Source organism: Mesoplodon bidens (genome assembly GCF_964165515.1).
Source record: "Mesoplodon bidens genome assembly, chromosome: 15".
Lineage (NCBI taxonomy): Eukaryota > Metazoa > Chordata > Mammalia > Artiodactyla > Ziphiidae > Mesoplodon > Mesoplodon bidens.
Genome location: NC_138171.1, coordinates 43,174,834 through 43,192,047, shown reverse-complemented (window position 1 = coordinate 43,192,047; position 17,214 = coordinate 43,174,834). Strand labels below are relative to the sequence as shown.

The 17,214-nt window shown below is 37.8% G+C and overlaps 2 protein-coding genes across 8 annotated transcripts in view; one reads left to right on the top strand and one right to left on the bottom strand.

The window, feature by feature from the left end:
- TPST1 (tyrosylprotein sulfotransferase 1) overlaps positions 1-17,214 on the top strand; it is a 135,318-nt gene that overhangs the window by 47,081 nt on the left and 71,023 nt on the right. For 6 of the 7 annotated variants that reach the window (XM_081256125.1, XM_081256130.1, XM_081256124.1 and 3 more), the window contains one exon: positions 2,008-2,953. In XM_081256125.1, coding sequence (XP_081112251.1) covers positions 2,109-2,953 — 845 coding nt within the window. In that variant the 5' untranslated portion in view covers positions 2,008-2,108. Of the gene's footprint in view, positions 1-1,239; positions 1,363-2,007; positions 2,954-17,214 lie in introns of those variants that run through there. The other variant, XM_081256129.1, reaches the window with a different exon arrangement.
- Positions 1-17,214, bottom strand: part of SEPTIN14 (septin 14) — a gene marked incomplete at both ends in the record, with an annotated part of 563,121 nt that overhangs the window by 518,260 nt on the left and 27,647 nt on the right. The window lies entirely within an intron of this gene.

The window sequence follows — 17,214 nt, the reverse complement described above, 5'->3', positions numbered from 1 at the left end:
GGCATGTGTGCTACGCCCCAGTTCAAATTGAGTGATCTCCCATTGATTCCAGCAGCAAAGCCTCCAGGCCTTGTAGTTTGCCCTGCCCTGCAGAACCTCTGTACCTGCTGAGTGGGTGGATGGTGGGGGTGGGAGTAGTCTTGGGCACAAATACCACAGCTCTCACTGTTCTTACTGAACGTTGAGCAGTTTTTCAAACATAAATGCTTCTTGGGTTGCTGTATTCCTTTGGTCAATTTCCAGAGGACTGAAAGGGTGGTTTTGTCAGTTTCATTCCTCTTTATAATTTGTTTTTTTGGGGAGAAGAATTGCCTACCTTCTCATTAGTTCACAGCTAGACATCCAGCCTCTCAGAATGTATTCTTTTTCTGGTGTAGTTAGTCATTTCCCCAGGTGTACTCACTGTCAGTCAGGATATTCATATGTATATGTATGTATATATATATATATATGACTGAGAGTTTTTAAGGAATTGGCTCATGTGATTATGGCACTGGTATTTCTGAAATCCATACAGCAGTCCGGCAGGTAAGAGTTGATGTTAGCCTAGAGTCTGAATTCCTCAGGGCAGCAGGCTAGAAACTCAGGCAGGGTTTCTGTGTTGCAGTCTTGTGGAGAATCCCTTTTTCTTCAGGAAACTTGTCTTTTCTCTTAAGGACTTCAATTGTTGGATGAGGTCCACCTGTATTTTGGAGGGTAATCTACTTTACTCAAAGTCTGTTGATTTAATTGTTAATCACTTCTAAAAAATATACCTTCACAGAGACATTTTGACTGGTGTTTGACCAAACACTGGGCACCATAGCCTAGCCAAGTTGACAGATAAAACTAAACATCACACTTCCCCTCTGAAGTTCAGGGTAAGTTTACATGTACATAGTATGTATGTTTTACATACATGCCCTTGCTTTTACATGTCTGTGTCTTTTTACATGCTCTGTATAACCAAATCTTATCTATTCTAGATAAGGCTAGATCACAGACACACACAGTTTTCTTTGCACCCTATACACCAGCTTTCCTGAACTACTTCTTGTCACCTGATTATGCTGTGTTCTGTCATGCCATTGTGCTTTTGCACACAAGTTTCTATTGCTTAGTGTACTCCTTCCTCTTGTTTTATATACGACTTTTTTTTTTTTGCGGTATGCGGGCCTCTCACTGTTGTGGCCTCTCCCGTTGCGGAGCACAGGCTCCAGACGCGCAGGCTCAGCGGCCATGGCTCACAGGCCCAGCCGCTCCGTGGCACGCGGGATCTTCCCGGACCGGGGCACGAACCCATGTCCCCTGCATCGGCAGGCGGACTCTCAACCACTGCGCCACCAGGGAAGCCCTTATATACGACTTTTATAGCTTCCTGAGGTAGACTCTGTGTGCCTTTTCATTATACTACCATTGTCTCCTTTGCTTATTTCTGCTAAGACACTGATCACACTTTATTGTCATTGTGTATTTGTCTGCCCATGAGACTTTGTTTCCTGAGAGCAGGGGTCACTGCACTGCTGTCCTTTTCAAAGTTTATCCTCAGCCAAGCCCAAGTATCTGGACTGTAGTACCTAAATAAATAATTTGTAAGATATGAATAAACTGAATCTGTGTTAAAACTTTGGAAGTTGTATATTTCTTCTGTAATTTCTCTTTATAGTAGAATGTGGATGAAGCTTCTTGGGGATGAAGCAACTCTGAATATCAGAGATGAACCTTGGGTTAGACTCCAAACGTACTTGGGAATATTAAATATTTGCTTGACTCACTATAGAAATAATTTATTTTTCCATTCTGTGCAAGGTCTGTAGCTTCAGAATTGTTACATTAAGAAAAGCTGTTTCTGATTAGAAATACTGATTTATTTTTGCTTGTATTTATATATACTTGTATTCTAAGAGTATCAGTGTATTTAAGACTGCTTCAGCTTCTTTCTAGCTAAAATGTCATGGTGGTGACTGATGATTAATTTGTAAACAATCTTAATGTAATGGTAAAATAACTTTTTCCTTTTCCTATTAGATATTGATCATCTTTCTGAAGTAGAATCTCCATGGCCTGAATGTTTTCTGAAAAACATTTGTAGCAAAATATCTGTTTAATAGCAAGATAACCACATCAAGATGGTTGGAAAACTGAAGCAGAACTTACTATTGGCATGTCTGGTGATTAGTTCTGTGACTGTATTTTACTTGGGCCAACACGCCATGGAATGCCATCACCGAATAGAAGAACGTAGCCAGCCCCTCAAATTGGAGAACACAAAGACCACTGTGCGAACTGGCCTGGACATCAAAGCCAATAAAACCTTTGCCTATCACAAAGATATGCCTTTAATATTTATTGGAGGTGTGCCTCGGAGTGGAACCACACTCATGAGGGCCATGCTAGATGCACACCCTGATATTCGCTGTGGAGAGGAAACCAGGGTCATTCCTCGAATCCTGGCTCTGAAGCAGATATGGTCACGGTCGAGTAAAGAGAAAATACGCCTGGATGAGGCTGGTGTCACCGATGAAGTACTGGATTCTGCCATGCAGGCCTTCTTACTAGAAATCATTGTTAAGCATGGGGAGCCAGCCCCTTACTTATGTAATAAAGATCCTTTTGCCCTGAAATCCTTAACTTACCTTGCTAGGTTATTCCCCAATGCCAAATTTCTCCTGATGGTCCGAGATGGCCGGGCATCAGTACATTCAATGATTTCTCGAAAAGTTACAATCGCTGGATTTGACCTGAACAGCTATAGGGACTGTTTGACCAAGTGGAATCGTGCCATAGAGACCATGTATAACCAGTGTATGGAGGTTGGCTATAAAAAATGCATGTTAGTTCACTATGAGCAACTTGTCTTACATCCTGAACGGTGGATGAGAACACTCTTAAAGTTCCTCCAAATTCCTTGGAACCACTCAGTATTACACCATGAAGAGATGATTGGGAAAGCTGGGGGAGTATCTCTGTCAAAGTGAGTAGATGTTATGTTTTTTATTTGACCATATTCAGCTAATAAAGAAGTGTGTGTGTGTGTGTGTGTCTATATGGAATATATATATGTATATGGAAACTATAGACCTTTTCTGGAATAGAGCTTCATCAGTGAGTTTTAAAAAAATTCTCTAGCTGGTTCATTAGAGACCCTTTCATTTACTTAATTCATTTTTAAATTTATGAATTGTCCTTTATGTACTTGATGGAGGCAAACCCAATTTATAGCAGTGAAAGGACATCAGACTTTAATGTCCATCATTCAATTTTAGTGGATTCTGATATTTAATTTCTAGATATTTTTGTTAATAAGGATAGTTAACTTTTGTGTAGATTATGGTCAATATGAGGAAAAGCATCTACCATGTTGGTATGTAGTGAATTCCAGCATATAGGAAATTTTAGTGAGAGAAAAATAAAGGTTAAAATTATCTAACTCATTCCCTTCATTTTACAGGTAGGAAATCTGAGTCAGAAAGATCAAAATGATTTACTCAAATTTGAATGGCAGGGCCAGAATTAGAATCTATGCTTTGGTCTTAATGGGCTAGTGCTTTTTCCCATGGCATTTTATTACATGTCGTGCTTCTTTTGTCATCTGATGGATACCTCTTCCCTTGATTTTTACAAAATTTTAGAGGATCTCTGAAATTTGGAAGCTTAATCCATAATTCATACAAGAAGTTCCTTGGATTCAAATATTTCTAAAACCATTGTATTTTTCTTCCTTTCTCATGAAGTGATGACTAGGGTGGCCTGACTTGATCTGATAACCTGACTTGATGACTTATACCTAGAATAAGGATATAAGGATATAAAAACTACTGTTAAATTCAGGTAACATCTCCTCATGAAGAAAAGTTGGCTATGACTAAATTTTATTTTTTATCTTTCCATTTATAAAAGTAATATCCCCTGTAAAAAAAAAAGAAAAGAAAAAGCAGTGAACTTCCCTTGTGTGTCCTGCTTGCCCCTATCAAGGAATGTCTTCTTGATTTTTTTTCAAAGTATAGAACTTGTACAGTAAATATTGATTCCTCATATAGGTAATTGGAAAGGAACAGCTACCTTTCTGCAACAAGCTTTCAGTTATTGATTATAAATTATTAGGTATTGTCACTCCAGTGGCTCCAGGTTATTTTTATTGATTCAAAGAGAATTACAGCTTTAGCTAATGTCATCACAGTTTACTGTTCTTTCCAAATAGAGCATCACTAGTTTCTAATCACCTGTATTCCTAGGTAGCATTTTACTTTGTATGCTTGTATGTTGGCCCAGAAATTCTGATGCTAGTTCCATCTATTAATATAAAATAAGCCTATTAACACCCCCCCCATCTCTCCAATTAGGGATTAAAGATATGCTCAAGTTAAATTTCTGTGGAAATCAGGAAAAGATAATTTTGCAGGGACTTCCCTGGTGGTCCAGTGGTTAAGACTCTGCGCTTCCACTGCAGAGAGCACAGGTTTGATCCCTCGTTGGGGAACTAAGAACCTGCATGCTGCGCAGCGTGGCCAAAAAAAAGAAAAAAGAAAAAAGATAATTTTGCAAACATGCAGACCAAGGAAATTCATAGGAACTTTGAATCAGTGACTTTTAGAGGGGGAAGAGACCTTACTTAGCATGTAGTATATGGAATACAGACCCAGTGAGGTTTTATGCTTTGTCGAGAATCACATATGGCAGAACCATGACTAGAACCTCCAATGCCTATTCCAAGACTCTTGCCACTATATGAGTTTTTTAAAATTAGGGTATAACGTATATAGTAAATCACAAATATTCAGTGTACGATTTGATGAATGTTTACATCTCTACACACTTGTGTTCTCACCATCCATATAAAGGTATAAAAAAATTACCAGCACTCAGGAGACTCCTTTATGCTCCTTCCCAGTCAGTATCCTCCTAAATCCCAAAGTAACCACTGTTCCAGTCTCTTTCACCAGAGGTGATATGAGGTTGCATATAAAGTTCAAAAACAGTCTTGCTTGTTTTTGAACTTCATATAAATGCAGTCATGTCTATTTATTATCTTGTTCCTGGATTTTTTCATGTAACATTTAGATTCACCCAGAATATTATGCATAGCAGTAGTTCATTCTTTTTCATGACTATGTGATATTCCAATATGTAAATATAACACAATTGATCCATTGTTCCATTGATGGACATTTGATGTTTCCAGTTTTGGGGAATTATGGGTAAAGTTGCTAAGCATATTCTTGTACATAACCTTTGGTTGACATAAGCTTTCATTTCTCTTGGGTGTATAAAAATGAGTAGAATTGATGGCTCATAAGATATCTCTATCTATGTATCTATATATCTTTAACAAATACTTCCAGTTTTCCAGAGTGTCTGTATCATTCATGTATGGCTGTACCATTCATGTGTGACTATACTATACATGAATGTGTTCTAGTTGCTTCAGATCTTTGCCAACACTTGGTATTGTCAGTCCTTTTAATTTTAGTGGGATGCAAGTAGCTTTTAAACTTAAAAGCAAAATAATAACATTTAAACTCCTTTTTGAAACAAAGTCTTACCCAGCATTACAGTATAAAATAGATAAGAGCAGAGCTACTGTGGTTGAAGCAGGTCTAATCTAAACTGTACTGCCTCTTTTAAGACTGAGTCCCTGCTCTTAAAAAGAGCTAATTGGGGGATAAGGTAAAAACATACAGACTTATTCCATTAGTAAGTACCAGGTTATAAATATTACATGTTAGTTGAGAGTCATGACCATAAGGAATTCATAGCCCAGAGTCAATCATCCTGTGTGCTTTTGCCTTCCTATAAATATTTTTATTCTGGGAAAATTGTTTAAAGTAAGTATTTTAATACTTATTTTAGTATTATTTAGTACAAAAATACTGAAATTATTTAGGCAGCCTTGAAGGCTTGAAGATATTACCAGATGGCTCAGGATGCAGAAATTGTTGATGACAGCAATAAGAAGGGCCTTCATGGTTCTACCTGCCTTATCTTGTTAACTATGAAGGTTAAGCTTTCTTTTGCTTTGCTTAGGAATTTTCAGTTATTTTCATTTCACCTCTTGCTTCCCTGGTCAGTTCCAGTTACAGAAGAGTAGGAGGTGTAGGGTAGTCACCTGCTAGCACGTATAAGGGTCGTCTATGAAAGAGTTTGATAGAAGAAAGCATACTTGCATTCTGGCATGGTCCAGGGAGTCTTCATTAGAGATTAGTGTATATAAGCTAAACTTTTCAAAATTGAAGATAAAAGCAAAATATTTAATGAGTGGAGAAGGGATGAAAACAGATTGCTTTGACTGGCTGATAATTTAGCTTTAGTTCTGCATTTAGGTAAAACTGTAGGATTTTGTTCTATTTTATTTTTTTACTTATTAATTTTTCTTGGCTACGCTGTGCAGCATATGGGATCTTAGTTCCCCGACCAGGAATCGAACCCACACCCCTTGCATTGGAAGTGCAGGGTCTTAACCATTGGACCGCCAGGGAAGTCCCTAGAATTTTAGATATACTAGTCATCCTTGATATTTTAAGGTAGTCGTTCAACTCCAGTAGTAGTTCTAGTTTCTCCAGTGACTGGCATTATAACTTTTATGTTTGAATGCTACGTTCTGTTTTAATAAATTATTCAACCATACTACTCAACTTCATATTAAACTGAATCATAGTCTTGAATATGATAGCTCCAAAAAACAATATGTATAGAACTTGCTGATCTATTTCTTCTAAACTAATAGAGAGTAGAAAAAAATTGAGGTATTTCTACATGTCTTTTTGCCTTTATCTTTCAAGAAATGTTTGTATAAAAAGGTGGGGGGGGGCACATTCTAAGGAAAATATTTTATGCAAATAGGTGTATTCCAGCAGAATTCTCCAAGTGATTGAATTGGAGGAGGGTTTTGCTGATCAGTAAATGGTGTCTACTGCTGAGGCCTGCTCTGTTTGATATTTGTATTTTACATTTGGAGTAGGAAATAGAAGTTTGTATTTTGAGTAGGAAATAGAGGTAAAGTTTGAGACTATTTATGTAGACCTCTTCCTGCAGATTGTGGAATTTTTGTGGAGGAATTTTAGTCATCTCCATATGGAAGCATTCAGGAAGTTACTAGCGTACACAGAGTTGTTTTTGCTCTTAAGCTCATTAAGATACTATAGAATTACCTGGAACAAATAAAAATCATCAATAAGGGTAACAACAAAAAAAAGCCACCAACCATATGTATACTCAAGAATGAGTGAAATAAAAAGGTAACTGACGATCAGTAAATAAGTTTAGTAGTCAAAAGAGCAAAGCCAGAAAAACAAAATAATATAATGGTAACCCTTAACAGGAATAAGTACAAGAATCACAACTACAATTCAGAGAAGAGTTATCTACTCCTAGAGCAGAAAAAGGGTGTACAACTATTATGCACAAATAGGTTAGAATGAAAAATGTAATAATAGTGGTAAATATAAGAGAACAAATTAGAATACAATAAATGATACTCTGAAACTTAACTCATGAATGTTTGTTTAACTAATGAAGCAAAATGGGCACCTGATTTTAACAGCTCTACTAGGGAAACTGACAAAGCAGTTCGGGAATTTCAGCCTTACAGTAGCAATATTTGAAACTACCTGATGATGATACCTGGTCTGTCATTATTTTTGTCGTGTTTTTCCCGTTTTTGTTTGTTTAGTTAGCCTGTTTGTGAACTTTACATAAATGAGATCATAGTCTGTGTTTTCTTCTGTCCATTTTTTTTTTTTTTTTTTTTTTTTTACTTAACATTATCTTGAGATTTATCTTTTTGAGGTGTATAGCTATTTTCAATTTGTTTTTATTGCCACAATACTATGATATAATAGATATAATAATAATAAATATAATTATTTATACATTTATACTGTTGATGAACATTTGGGTCATTTTCGGTTTCGAGCTATGTACATTTTTTAAGGTGTCCTCTTCAAGAGTTTCTCTAAGATACACACTTAAGCATAGGATTGCTGGGTCATGGAGGATATGCATATTCACCTTCACTAGGTAATGCCAAGTTGTTTTCCAAAGAGTTTGCAGTAGCTTACACTGCTACTATCAATGTAAAAATCCCCAGGAATCCATAACCTCACCAGCCTGGCTTTTTTTTTTAAACCTTCTTATTTAGTTTAACTGTATAGTACAGCCTGTCTTGTTGAATTTTTCTAACTGGGTAAGAGTAAATGGTAGGTACCTCACTGTAATTTCAATTTGTAATTCTCTGTTAATGAATTTGAGCACCGTACATTTTCATTGGCTATATATAGTTCTCTTTTGTGAAAGGCCTGTTCATGACTTTTGCCCATATTTCTGATGGGTAAGGTTTATCTTTTTCTTTTTGATATCGTTTATCTGATAGATATATTACAGATTGCTTCTCTTAGTAGCTTGTCTTTTAACTTTCTTTATAATCTGTTTTGATGAATGTAGATTTGCAAGTTGTTGCATTTATCAGTCTTTTCCCTTATGTTTTTTTTTTGTTTTGTTTGTTTTATCTTAATCTTTATATGACATTGATTTTTTTAAAATAAATTTGAAGATTTATTTATTCATTTATTTATTTATTGGCTGTGTTGGGTCTTCATTTCTGTGCAAGGGCTTTCTCTAGTTGCGGCGAGCGGGAGCCACTCTTCATTGCGGTGTGTGGGCCTCTCACTGTCGCGGCCTCCCGCTGCGGAGCACAGGCTCCAGACGTGCTTGCTCAGTAGCTGTGGCTCACGGGCCCAGTTGCTCCAAGGCATGTGAGATCCTCCCAGACCAGGGCCCAAACCCGTGTCCCCTGCATTGGCAGGCAGACTCCCAACCACTGCACCACCAGGGAAGCCCTGACATTGATTTTTGAACATGATAAACTGTGAAATACAAGTGGTCTTGCGATATAATCATTCATAAAATTCATGTAACAAATCAGAAACCCAAATTAATATATTCAAATATGGAAAATTTTTTAACAATATTACTTTTTAGATTTATTTTTGGCTGCACTGGGTCTTCGTTGTTGCACGTGGGCTTTTCCCTGGTTGCAGCAAGTGGGGGCTACTCTTCTTTGCAGTGTGCGGGCTTCTCATTGTAGTGGCTTCTCTTGTTGCAGAGCACAGGCTCTAGGTGTGCGGGCTCCAGTAGTTGTGGCACGCGGGCTTCAGTAGTTGTGGCTCGCAGGCCCTAGAGCGCAGGCTTAGTAGTTGTGGCACACAGGCTTATTGCTCTGTGGCATGTGGAATCTTCCTGGACCAGGGCTCGAACCTGTGTCCCCTGCAATGGGAGTCGGATTCTTAACCACTGTGCCACCAGGGAAGTCCTGGAAATTGTTAAATAGTAAAATTAACAATGTTGCCTCATATTCTTTTTCTGTTCCAGGATCCCTCCAGGATTCCATATTACATTTAGTCATCATATCTCCTTAGGTTTCTCCTGGCTATGACAGTTTCTCAGACTTTCGGTATTTTTGATGAACTAGATATTCTTTTATTTTTTTAATTTAATTTTATTTATTTTTTTATACAGCAGGTTCTTATTAGTCATCAATTTTATACACATCAGTGTATACATGTCAATCCCAATCACCCAATTCATCACACCACCATCCCCACACTCCCACGGCTTTCCCCTATTGGTGTCCATACATTTGTTCTCTACATCTGTGTCTCAATTTCTGCCCTGCAAACTGGTTCATCTGTACCATTTTTCTAGGTTCCACATACATGCATTAATATACGATATTTGTTTTTCTCTTTCTGACTTACTTCACTCTGTATGACTGTCTCTAGATCCATCCACGTCTCAACAAATGACCCAATTTTGTTCCTTTTTATGGCTGAGTAATATTCCATTGTATATATGTACCACATCTTCTTTATCCATTTGTCTGTTGATGGGCACTTAGGTTGCTTTCATGACCTGGCTGTTGTAAATGGTGCTGCAATGAACATTGGGGTGCATTGTCTTTTTGAATTATGGTTTTCTCTGGATATATGCCCAGTAGTGGGATTGCTGGATCATATGGTAATTCTATTTTTAGTTTTTTAAGGAACCTCCATACTGTTCTCCATAGTGGCTGGATCAATTTACATTCCCCCTAACAGTGCAAGAGTGTTCCCTTTTCTCCACACCCTGTCCAGCATTTGTTGTTTGTAGATTTTCTGATGATACTCATTCTAACTGGTGTGAGGTGATACCTCATTGTAGTTTTGATTTTCATTTCTCTAATAATTAGTGATGTTGAGCAGCTTTTCATGTGCTTCTTGGCCATCTACATGTCTTCTTTGGAGAAATGTCTGTTTAGGTCTTCTGCCCATTATTGGATTGGGTTGTTTGTTTTTTTAATATTGAGCTGCATGAGCTGTTTATATATTTTGAAGATTAATCCTTTGTCTGTTGATTCGTTTGCAAATATTTTCTCCCATTCTGAGGGTTGTCTTTACATCTTGTTTATGGTTTCCTTTGCTGTGCAAAAGCTTTTTAGTTTCATTAGGTCCCATTTGTTTATTTTTGTTTTTATTTCCATTACGCTAGGAGGTGGATCAAAAGAGATTTTGCTGTGATTTATGTCAAAGAGTGTTCTTCCTATGTTTTCCTCTAAGAGTTTTATAGTGTCCAGTCTTACATTTAGATCTCTAATCCATTTTGAGTTTATTTTTGTGTATGGTGTTAGGGAGTGTTCTAATTTCATTCTTTCATATGTAGCTGTCCATTTTTCCCAGCACCACTTATTGAAGAGACTGTCTTTTCTCCATTGTATATCCTTGCCTCCTTTGTCATAGATTAGTTGACCATAGGTGCATGGGTTTATCTCTGGGCTTTCTATACTGTTCCATTGATCTGTGTTTCTGTTTTTAGGCCAGTACCAGATTGTCTTGATTACTGTCACTTTACAGTATAGTATGAAGTCAGGGAGTCTGATTCCTCCAGCGCCGTTTTTTTCCCTCAAGACTGCTTTGTGTATTCGGGGTCTTTTTTGTCTCCATACAAATTTTAAGAGTTTTTGTTCTAGTTCCATAAAAAATGCCATTGGTAATTTGATAGGGATTGCATTGAATCTGTAGATTGCTTTGGGTAGTATAGTCATTTTCACAATATTGATTCTTCCAGTCCAAGAACATGGTATATCTCTCCATCTGTTGGTATCATCTTTAATTACTTTAATCAGTGTCTTATAGTTTTCTGCATACAGGTCTTTGTCTCCCTAGGTAGGTTTATTCCTAGGTATTTTATTCTTTTTGTTGCAATGTAAATGGGAGTGTTTCCTTAATTTCTCTTTCAGATTTTTCATCATTAGTTTATAGGAATGCAAGAAATTTCTGTGCATTAAGTTTGTGTCCTGCAACTTTACCAAATTCATTGATTAACTCTAGTAGTGTTCTGGTGGCATCTTTAGGATTCTCTATGTATAGTATCATGTCATCTGCAAACAGTGACAGTTTTACTTCTTCTTTTCCAATTTGTATTGCTTTTGTTTATTTTCTTCTCTGATTGCCGTGGCTAGGACTTCCAAAACTATGTTGAATAATAGTGGTGAGAGTGGACATCCTTGTCTTGTTCCTGATCTTAGAGGAAATGCTTTCAGTTTTTCACCATTGAGAATGATGTTTGCTGTGGGTTTGTCGTATATGGCCTTTATTATGTTGAGGTAGTTTCCGTCTGTGCCCACTTTCTGGAGAGTTTTTATCATAAATGGGTGTTGAATTTTGTCAAAAGCTTTTTCTGCATCTATTGAGATGATCATATGGTTTTTATTCTTCAGTTTGTTAATATGATGTATCACATAGATTGATTTGTGTATATTGAAGAATCCTTGCATCCCTGGGATAAATCCCACTTGATCATGGTGTATGATCCTTTTAATGTGTTGTTGGATTCTGTTTGCTAGTATTTTGTTGAGGATTTTTGCATCTGTATTCATCAGTGATATTGGTCTCTAATTTTCTTTTTTTGTAGTATCTTTGTCTGGTTTTGGTCTCAGGGTGATGGTGGCCTCATAGAATGAGTTTGGGAGTGTTCCTTCCGCTGCAATTTTTTGGAAGAGTTTGAGAAGGATGGGTGTTAGCTCTTCTCTAGATGTTTGATAGAATTTACCTGTGAAGCCATCTGGTCCTGGACTTTTGTTTGTTGGAAGATTTTAAATCACAGTTTCAATTTCATTACGTGTGATTGGTCTGTTCATATTTTCTATTTCTTCCTGGTTCAGTTTTGGAAGGTTATACCCTTCTAAGAATTTGTCCATTTCTTCCAGGTTGTCCATTTTGCTGACGTAGAGTTGCTTGTAGTAGTCTATTAGGATGCTTTGTATTTCTGCAGTGTCTGTTGTAACTTCCCCTGTTTCACTTCTAATTTTATTGATTTGAGTCCTCTCCTTCTTTTTCTTGATGAGTCTGGCTAATGGTTTACCAGTTTTGTTTATCTTCTCAAAGGACCAGCTTTTAGTTTTATTGATCTTTGCTATTGTTTTCTTTGTTTCTATTTCATTTATTTCTGCTCTGATCTTTATGATTTCTTTCCTTCTGCTCACTTTGCATTTTGTTTGTTCTTCTTTCTCTAGTTCCTTTAGGTGTAAGGTTAGATTGTTTATTTGAGATTTTTCTTGTTTCTTGAGGTAGGCTTGTATAGCTATAAACTTCCCTCTTAGAACTGTTTTTGCTGCATCCCATAGGTTTTGGATCGTTGTGTTTTCATTGTCATTTTTCTCTAGGTATTTTTTGATTTCCTCTTTGGTTTCTTCAGTGATCCCTTGGTTATTTAGTAATGTAGTGTTTAGCCTCCGTGTGTTTGTGTTTTTTACGTTTTTTTCCATGTAATTCATTTCTAATCTCATAGCATTGTGGTCAGAAAAGATGCTTGATATGATTTCAGTTTTCTTAAATTTACTGAGGCTTGATTTGTGACCCAAGATGTGATCTATCCTGGAGAACGTTCCGTGCACACTTGAGAAGAAGGTGTAATCTGCTGTTTTGGGATGGAATGTCCTATAAATATCAGTTAAATCTATCTGGTCTATTGTGTCATTTAAAGCTTCTGTTTCCTTATTTATTTTCATTTTGGATGATCTGTCCATTGGTGTAAGTGAGGTGTTAAAGTCCCCCACTATTATTGTGTTACTGTTGATTTCCTCTTTTACAGCTGTTAGCTGTTGCCTTATGTATTAAGGTGCTCCTATGTTGGGTGCATATATATATATAATTGTTATATCTTCTTCTTGGATTGATCCCATGATCATTATGTAGTGTCCTTCCTTGTCTCTTGTAACATTCTTTATTTTAAAGTCTATTTTATCTGGTATGAGTATTGCTACTCCAGCTTTCTTTTGATTTCAATTTGCATGGAATATCTTTTTCCATCCCTTCAGTTTCAGTCTCTTTGTGTCCCTAGGTCTGAAGTGGGTGTCTTGTAGACAGCATTTATATGGGTCTTGTTTTTGTATCCATTCAGCGAGCCTGTGTCTTTTGGTTGGAGCATTCAATCCATTCACATTTAAGGTAATTATCCATATGTATGTTCCTGTTACCATTTTCTTAATTGTTTTGGATTTGTTTTTGTAGGTCCTTTTCTTCTTTTGTGTTTCCCACTTAGAGAAGTTCCATTAGCATTTGTTGTAGAGCTGGTTTGGTGGTGCTGAATTCTCTTAGCTTTTCTTTGTCTGTAAAGCTTTTGATTTCTCCATCGAATCTGAATGAGATCCTTCTTGGGTAGAGTAATCTTGGTTGTAGGTTCTTCCCTTTCATCAGTTTAAGTATATCATGCCACTCCCTTCTGGCTTGTAGAGTTTCTGCTGAGAACTCAGCTGTTAACCTTATGGGAGTTCCCTTGTATGTTATTTGTCATTTTTCCTTTGCTGCTTTCAATAATTTTTCTTTGTCTTTAATTTTTGCCAATTTGATTACTATGTGTCTCAGCGTGTTTCTCCTTGGGTTTATCCTGTATGGGACTCTCTGCACTTCCTGGACTTGGGTGGCTATTTCCTTTCCCATGTTAGGGAATTTTTTGACTATAATCTCTTCAAATATTTTCTCTGGTCCTTTCTCTCTCTCTTCCCCTTCTGGAACCCCTATAATGCAAATGTTGTTGCGTTTAATGTTGTCCCAGAGGTCTGTTAGACTGTCTTCATTTCTTTTTTCTTTATTCTGTTCTGTGGCAGTGAATTCCACCATTCTGTCTTCCAGGTCACTTATCTGTTCTTCTGCCTCGGTTATTCTGCTATTGATTCCTTCTAGTGTAGTTTTCATTTCAGTTACTGTATTGTTCATCTCTGTTTGTTTGTTCTATAATTCTTCTAGGTCTTTGTTAAACATTTCTTGCATCTTCTCGATCTTTGCCTCCATTCTTTTTCTGAGGTCCTGGGTCATCTTCACTATCATTATTCTGAATTCTTTTTCTGGAAGGTTGCCTATCTCCACTTCATTTAGTTGTTTTTCTGGGGTTTTATCTTGTTCCTTTATCTGGTACATAGCCCTCGCCTTTTCATCTTGTCTGTCTTTCTGTGAATGTGGTTTTTGTTCCACAGGTTGCAGGATCATAGTTCTTCTTGCTTCTGCTGTCTGCCCTCTGGTGGATGAGGCTATCTAAGAGGCTTGTGTAAGTTTCCTGATGGGAGGGACTCATGGTGGGTAGAGCTGACTGTTGCTCTGGTGGGCAGAGCTCAGTAAAACTTTAATCTGCTTGACTGCTGTTGGGTGGGGCCGGGTTCCCTCCCTGTTGGTTGTTTGGCCTGAGGCAACCCCAACACTGGAGCCTACCTGGGCTCTTTGGTGAGGCTAATAACAGACTCTGGGAGCATTCACGCCAAGGCGTACTTCCCAGAACTTCTGCTGCCAGTGTCCTTGTCCCCAGGGTGAGCCACAGCCACCCCCTGCCTCTGCAGGAGACCCTCCAACACTAGCAGGTAGGTCTGTTTCAGTCTCCCCCGGGGTCACTGCTCCTTCCCCTGGGTCCCGATGCACACACTACTTTGTGTGTGCCCTCCAAGAGTGGAGTCTCTGTTTTCCCCAGTCCTGTCAAAGTCCTGCAGTCAAATCCCACTAGGCTTCAAAGTCTGATTCTCTAGGAATTCCTTCTCCCGTTGCCAGACCCCTGGGTTGGGAAGCCTGACGTGGGGCTCGGAACCTTCACTCCAGCAGGTGGACTTCTGTGATATAAGTGTTCTCCAGTCTGTGAGTCACCCACCCAGCAGTTATGGGATTTGATTTTACTGTGATTGTGCCCCTCCTACCGTCTCATTGTGGCTTCTCCTTTGTCTTTGGATGTGGGGTATCTTTTTTGGTGAGTTCCAGTGCCTTCCTGTCAGTGATTGTCCAGCAGCTAGTTGTGATTCTGGTGTTCTCACAAGAGGGAGTGAGAGCACATCCTTCTACTCCGCTATCTTGGTTCAGCCTCTCCCTTATGGTTTGAACTTTGTGTTTTGTAAAGAAATCTTTCTTTACCCTAAGGTCAAAAGTAGTCTCCCATATTTTTTCCTAAAACTTGAAAAATTTTCCTTGATTGATTAACATGAGTTAATCAATCTGGAATTTATTTATTTATTTATTTATTTATTTTGTGGTACGCGGGCCTCTCACTGCTGTGGCCTCTCCCATTGCGGAGCACAGGCTCCGGACGCTCAGGCTCAGTGGCCATGGCTCACGGGCCCAGCCACTCCGCGGCATGTGGAATCTTCCCAGACCAGGGCACAAACCTGCGTCCCCTGCATCAGCAGGCGGACTCTCAACCACTGTGCCACCAGGGAAGCCCAGTCTGGAATTTATTGATCAATATGAAATTTATTTTTTGTCTGTGAGGGTACAGATCCATCTTTAATTTTTTTCCATATGGATGTCTGGTTCCCCAGAGCTGTTTATGGAATAGTCTCTTTTTCCCTAGCCACCTGTACTACCTGCTAGGTGAAATATTAAGTTTCCATATATGCATTTTTCTGTTAGTGAAATATAACATAGTTATACTCTATTTTAATTACTATAGTTTTACGAAATGACTTAATACCCAGTAGGGCAAGCCTCCTTCTTAGTTCTTCTCTAGGAATGTCTTGGCTATTTTTAGCCCTTTATTCCTCAGTTTTCTCTTTAAGCATGATTTATTAATGATTAAATTTACATTGAATTTGTAGGTAATTTTGAGAAGGATAGCTATCATTATATCAATATTAAGCCTTCCTCTCCATAACACAGTATGCTTCTCCATTTATTTAGGTCTTCAACATCTTTTGATAATATTTGATTATGTTCTTCATAAAAGTCTTGTACTTCTTTTGATTAATTAAGTTTTGAGTACCTTTTTGCTGTTAATGTGAATAATGTGTTTTTTTTCAAATAATTTTTTGTTTGTTTTTGGCCGTACTGCACAGCTTGTGGGATCTTAGTTCCCCCACCAGGGATTGAACCCAGCCCCCCGCAGCGAAAGCTCCAAGTTCTAACCACTGGACTGCCAGGGAATTCCCGTATATAAATTGTTGTTTTAAAAGTTTCTGTTAGTTGCTCTTGTATCAAAATACAAATGACGTTTGTATATATTTATGTCCTGCAGCTTTCCTAATGTTTTGTGGTTTTGTCTAGGCTAAGACTTATAATAACAAGCAACCTTGTTTTAAAGCAGTGGTTCTCATCTGGGGCCAATTTGCTCTCCTGGGGGACATTTTGCAATGTCTGGAAATATGGTTGTCACAATGGTGGGGTGGTTGCACTGCTGGTATTTAATAGGTAGAGACCAGGGATGTTGCTAAACATCCTACAATGCACAGGACAAACCCCACAACAAAGAATTTATCCAACTTAAAATGTAAGTAGTGCCAAGGCTGAGAAACTTTAAGATAAGTTTTTTCTTTGTTGTGAAAATTTTCAAGTACAAAAATATTCAAAAGAGTAGTGTATGTATGACCACCAACAATGATCAATATAGGCCAACAGTGTTTCATTTAACTTTCTCCCTTCCCCTACTCTTGAATTATTTTAAAGCAAATCCAGGACATTAAATCATTCCATCTTTTATTTTTTTTATTTTTGGCCTTGCTGCACGGCTTGCGGGATCTTAGTTCCTCAACCAGGGATTGAACCCGGGCCATTGGCAGTGAGACCACAGAGTCCTAACCACTGGACTGCCAGGGAATTCCCCATTCCATCTTTTAAAAAAATAATTAAATGAATCATTTATTTCATTAAAAGTAGACATTAACAGTTTTAAATCAGACATTTACAAAAAAAATTCTGATTGTAATCTACATTAAAATTAGCTCCTGCGAAGACATAT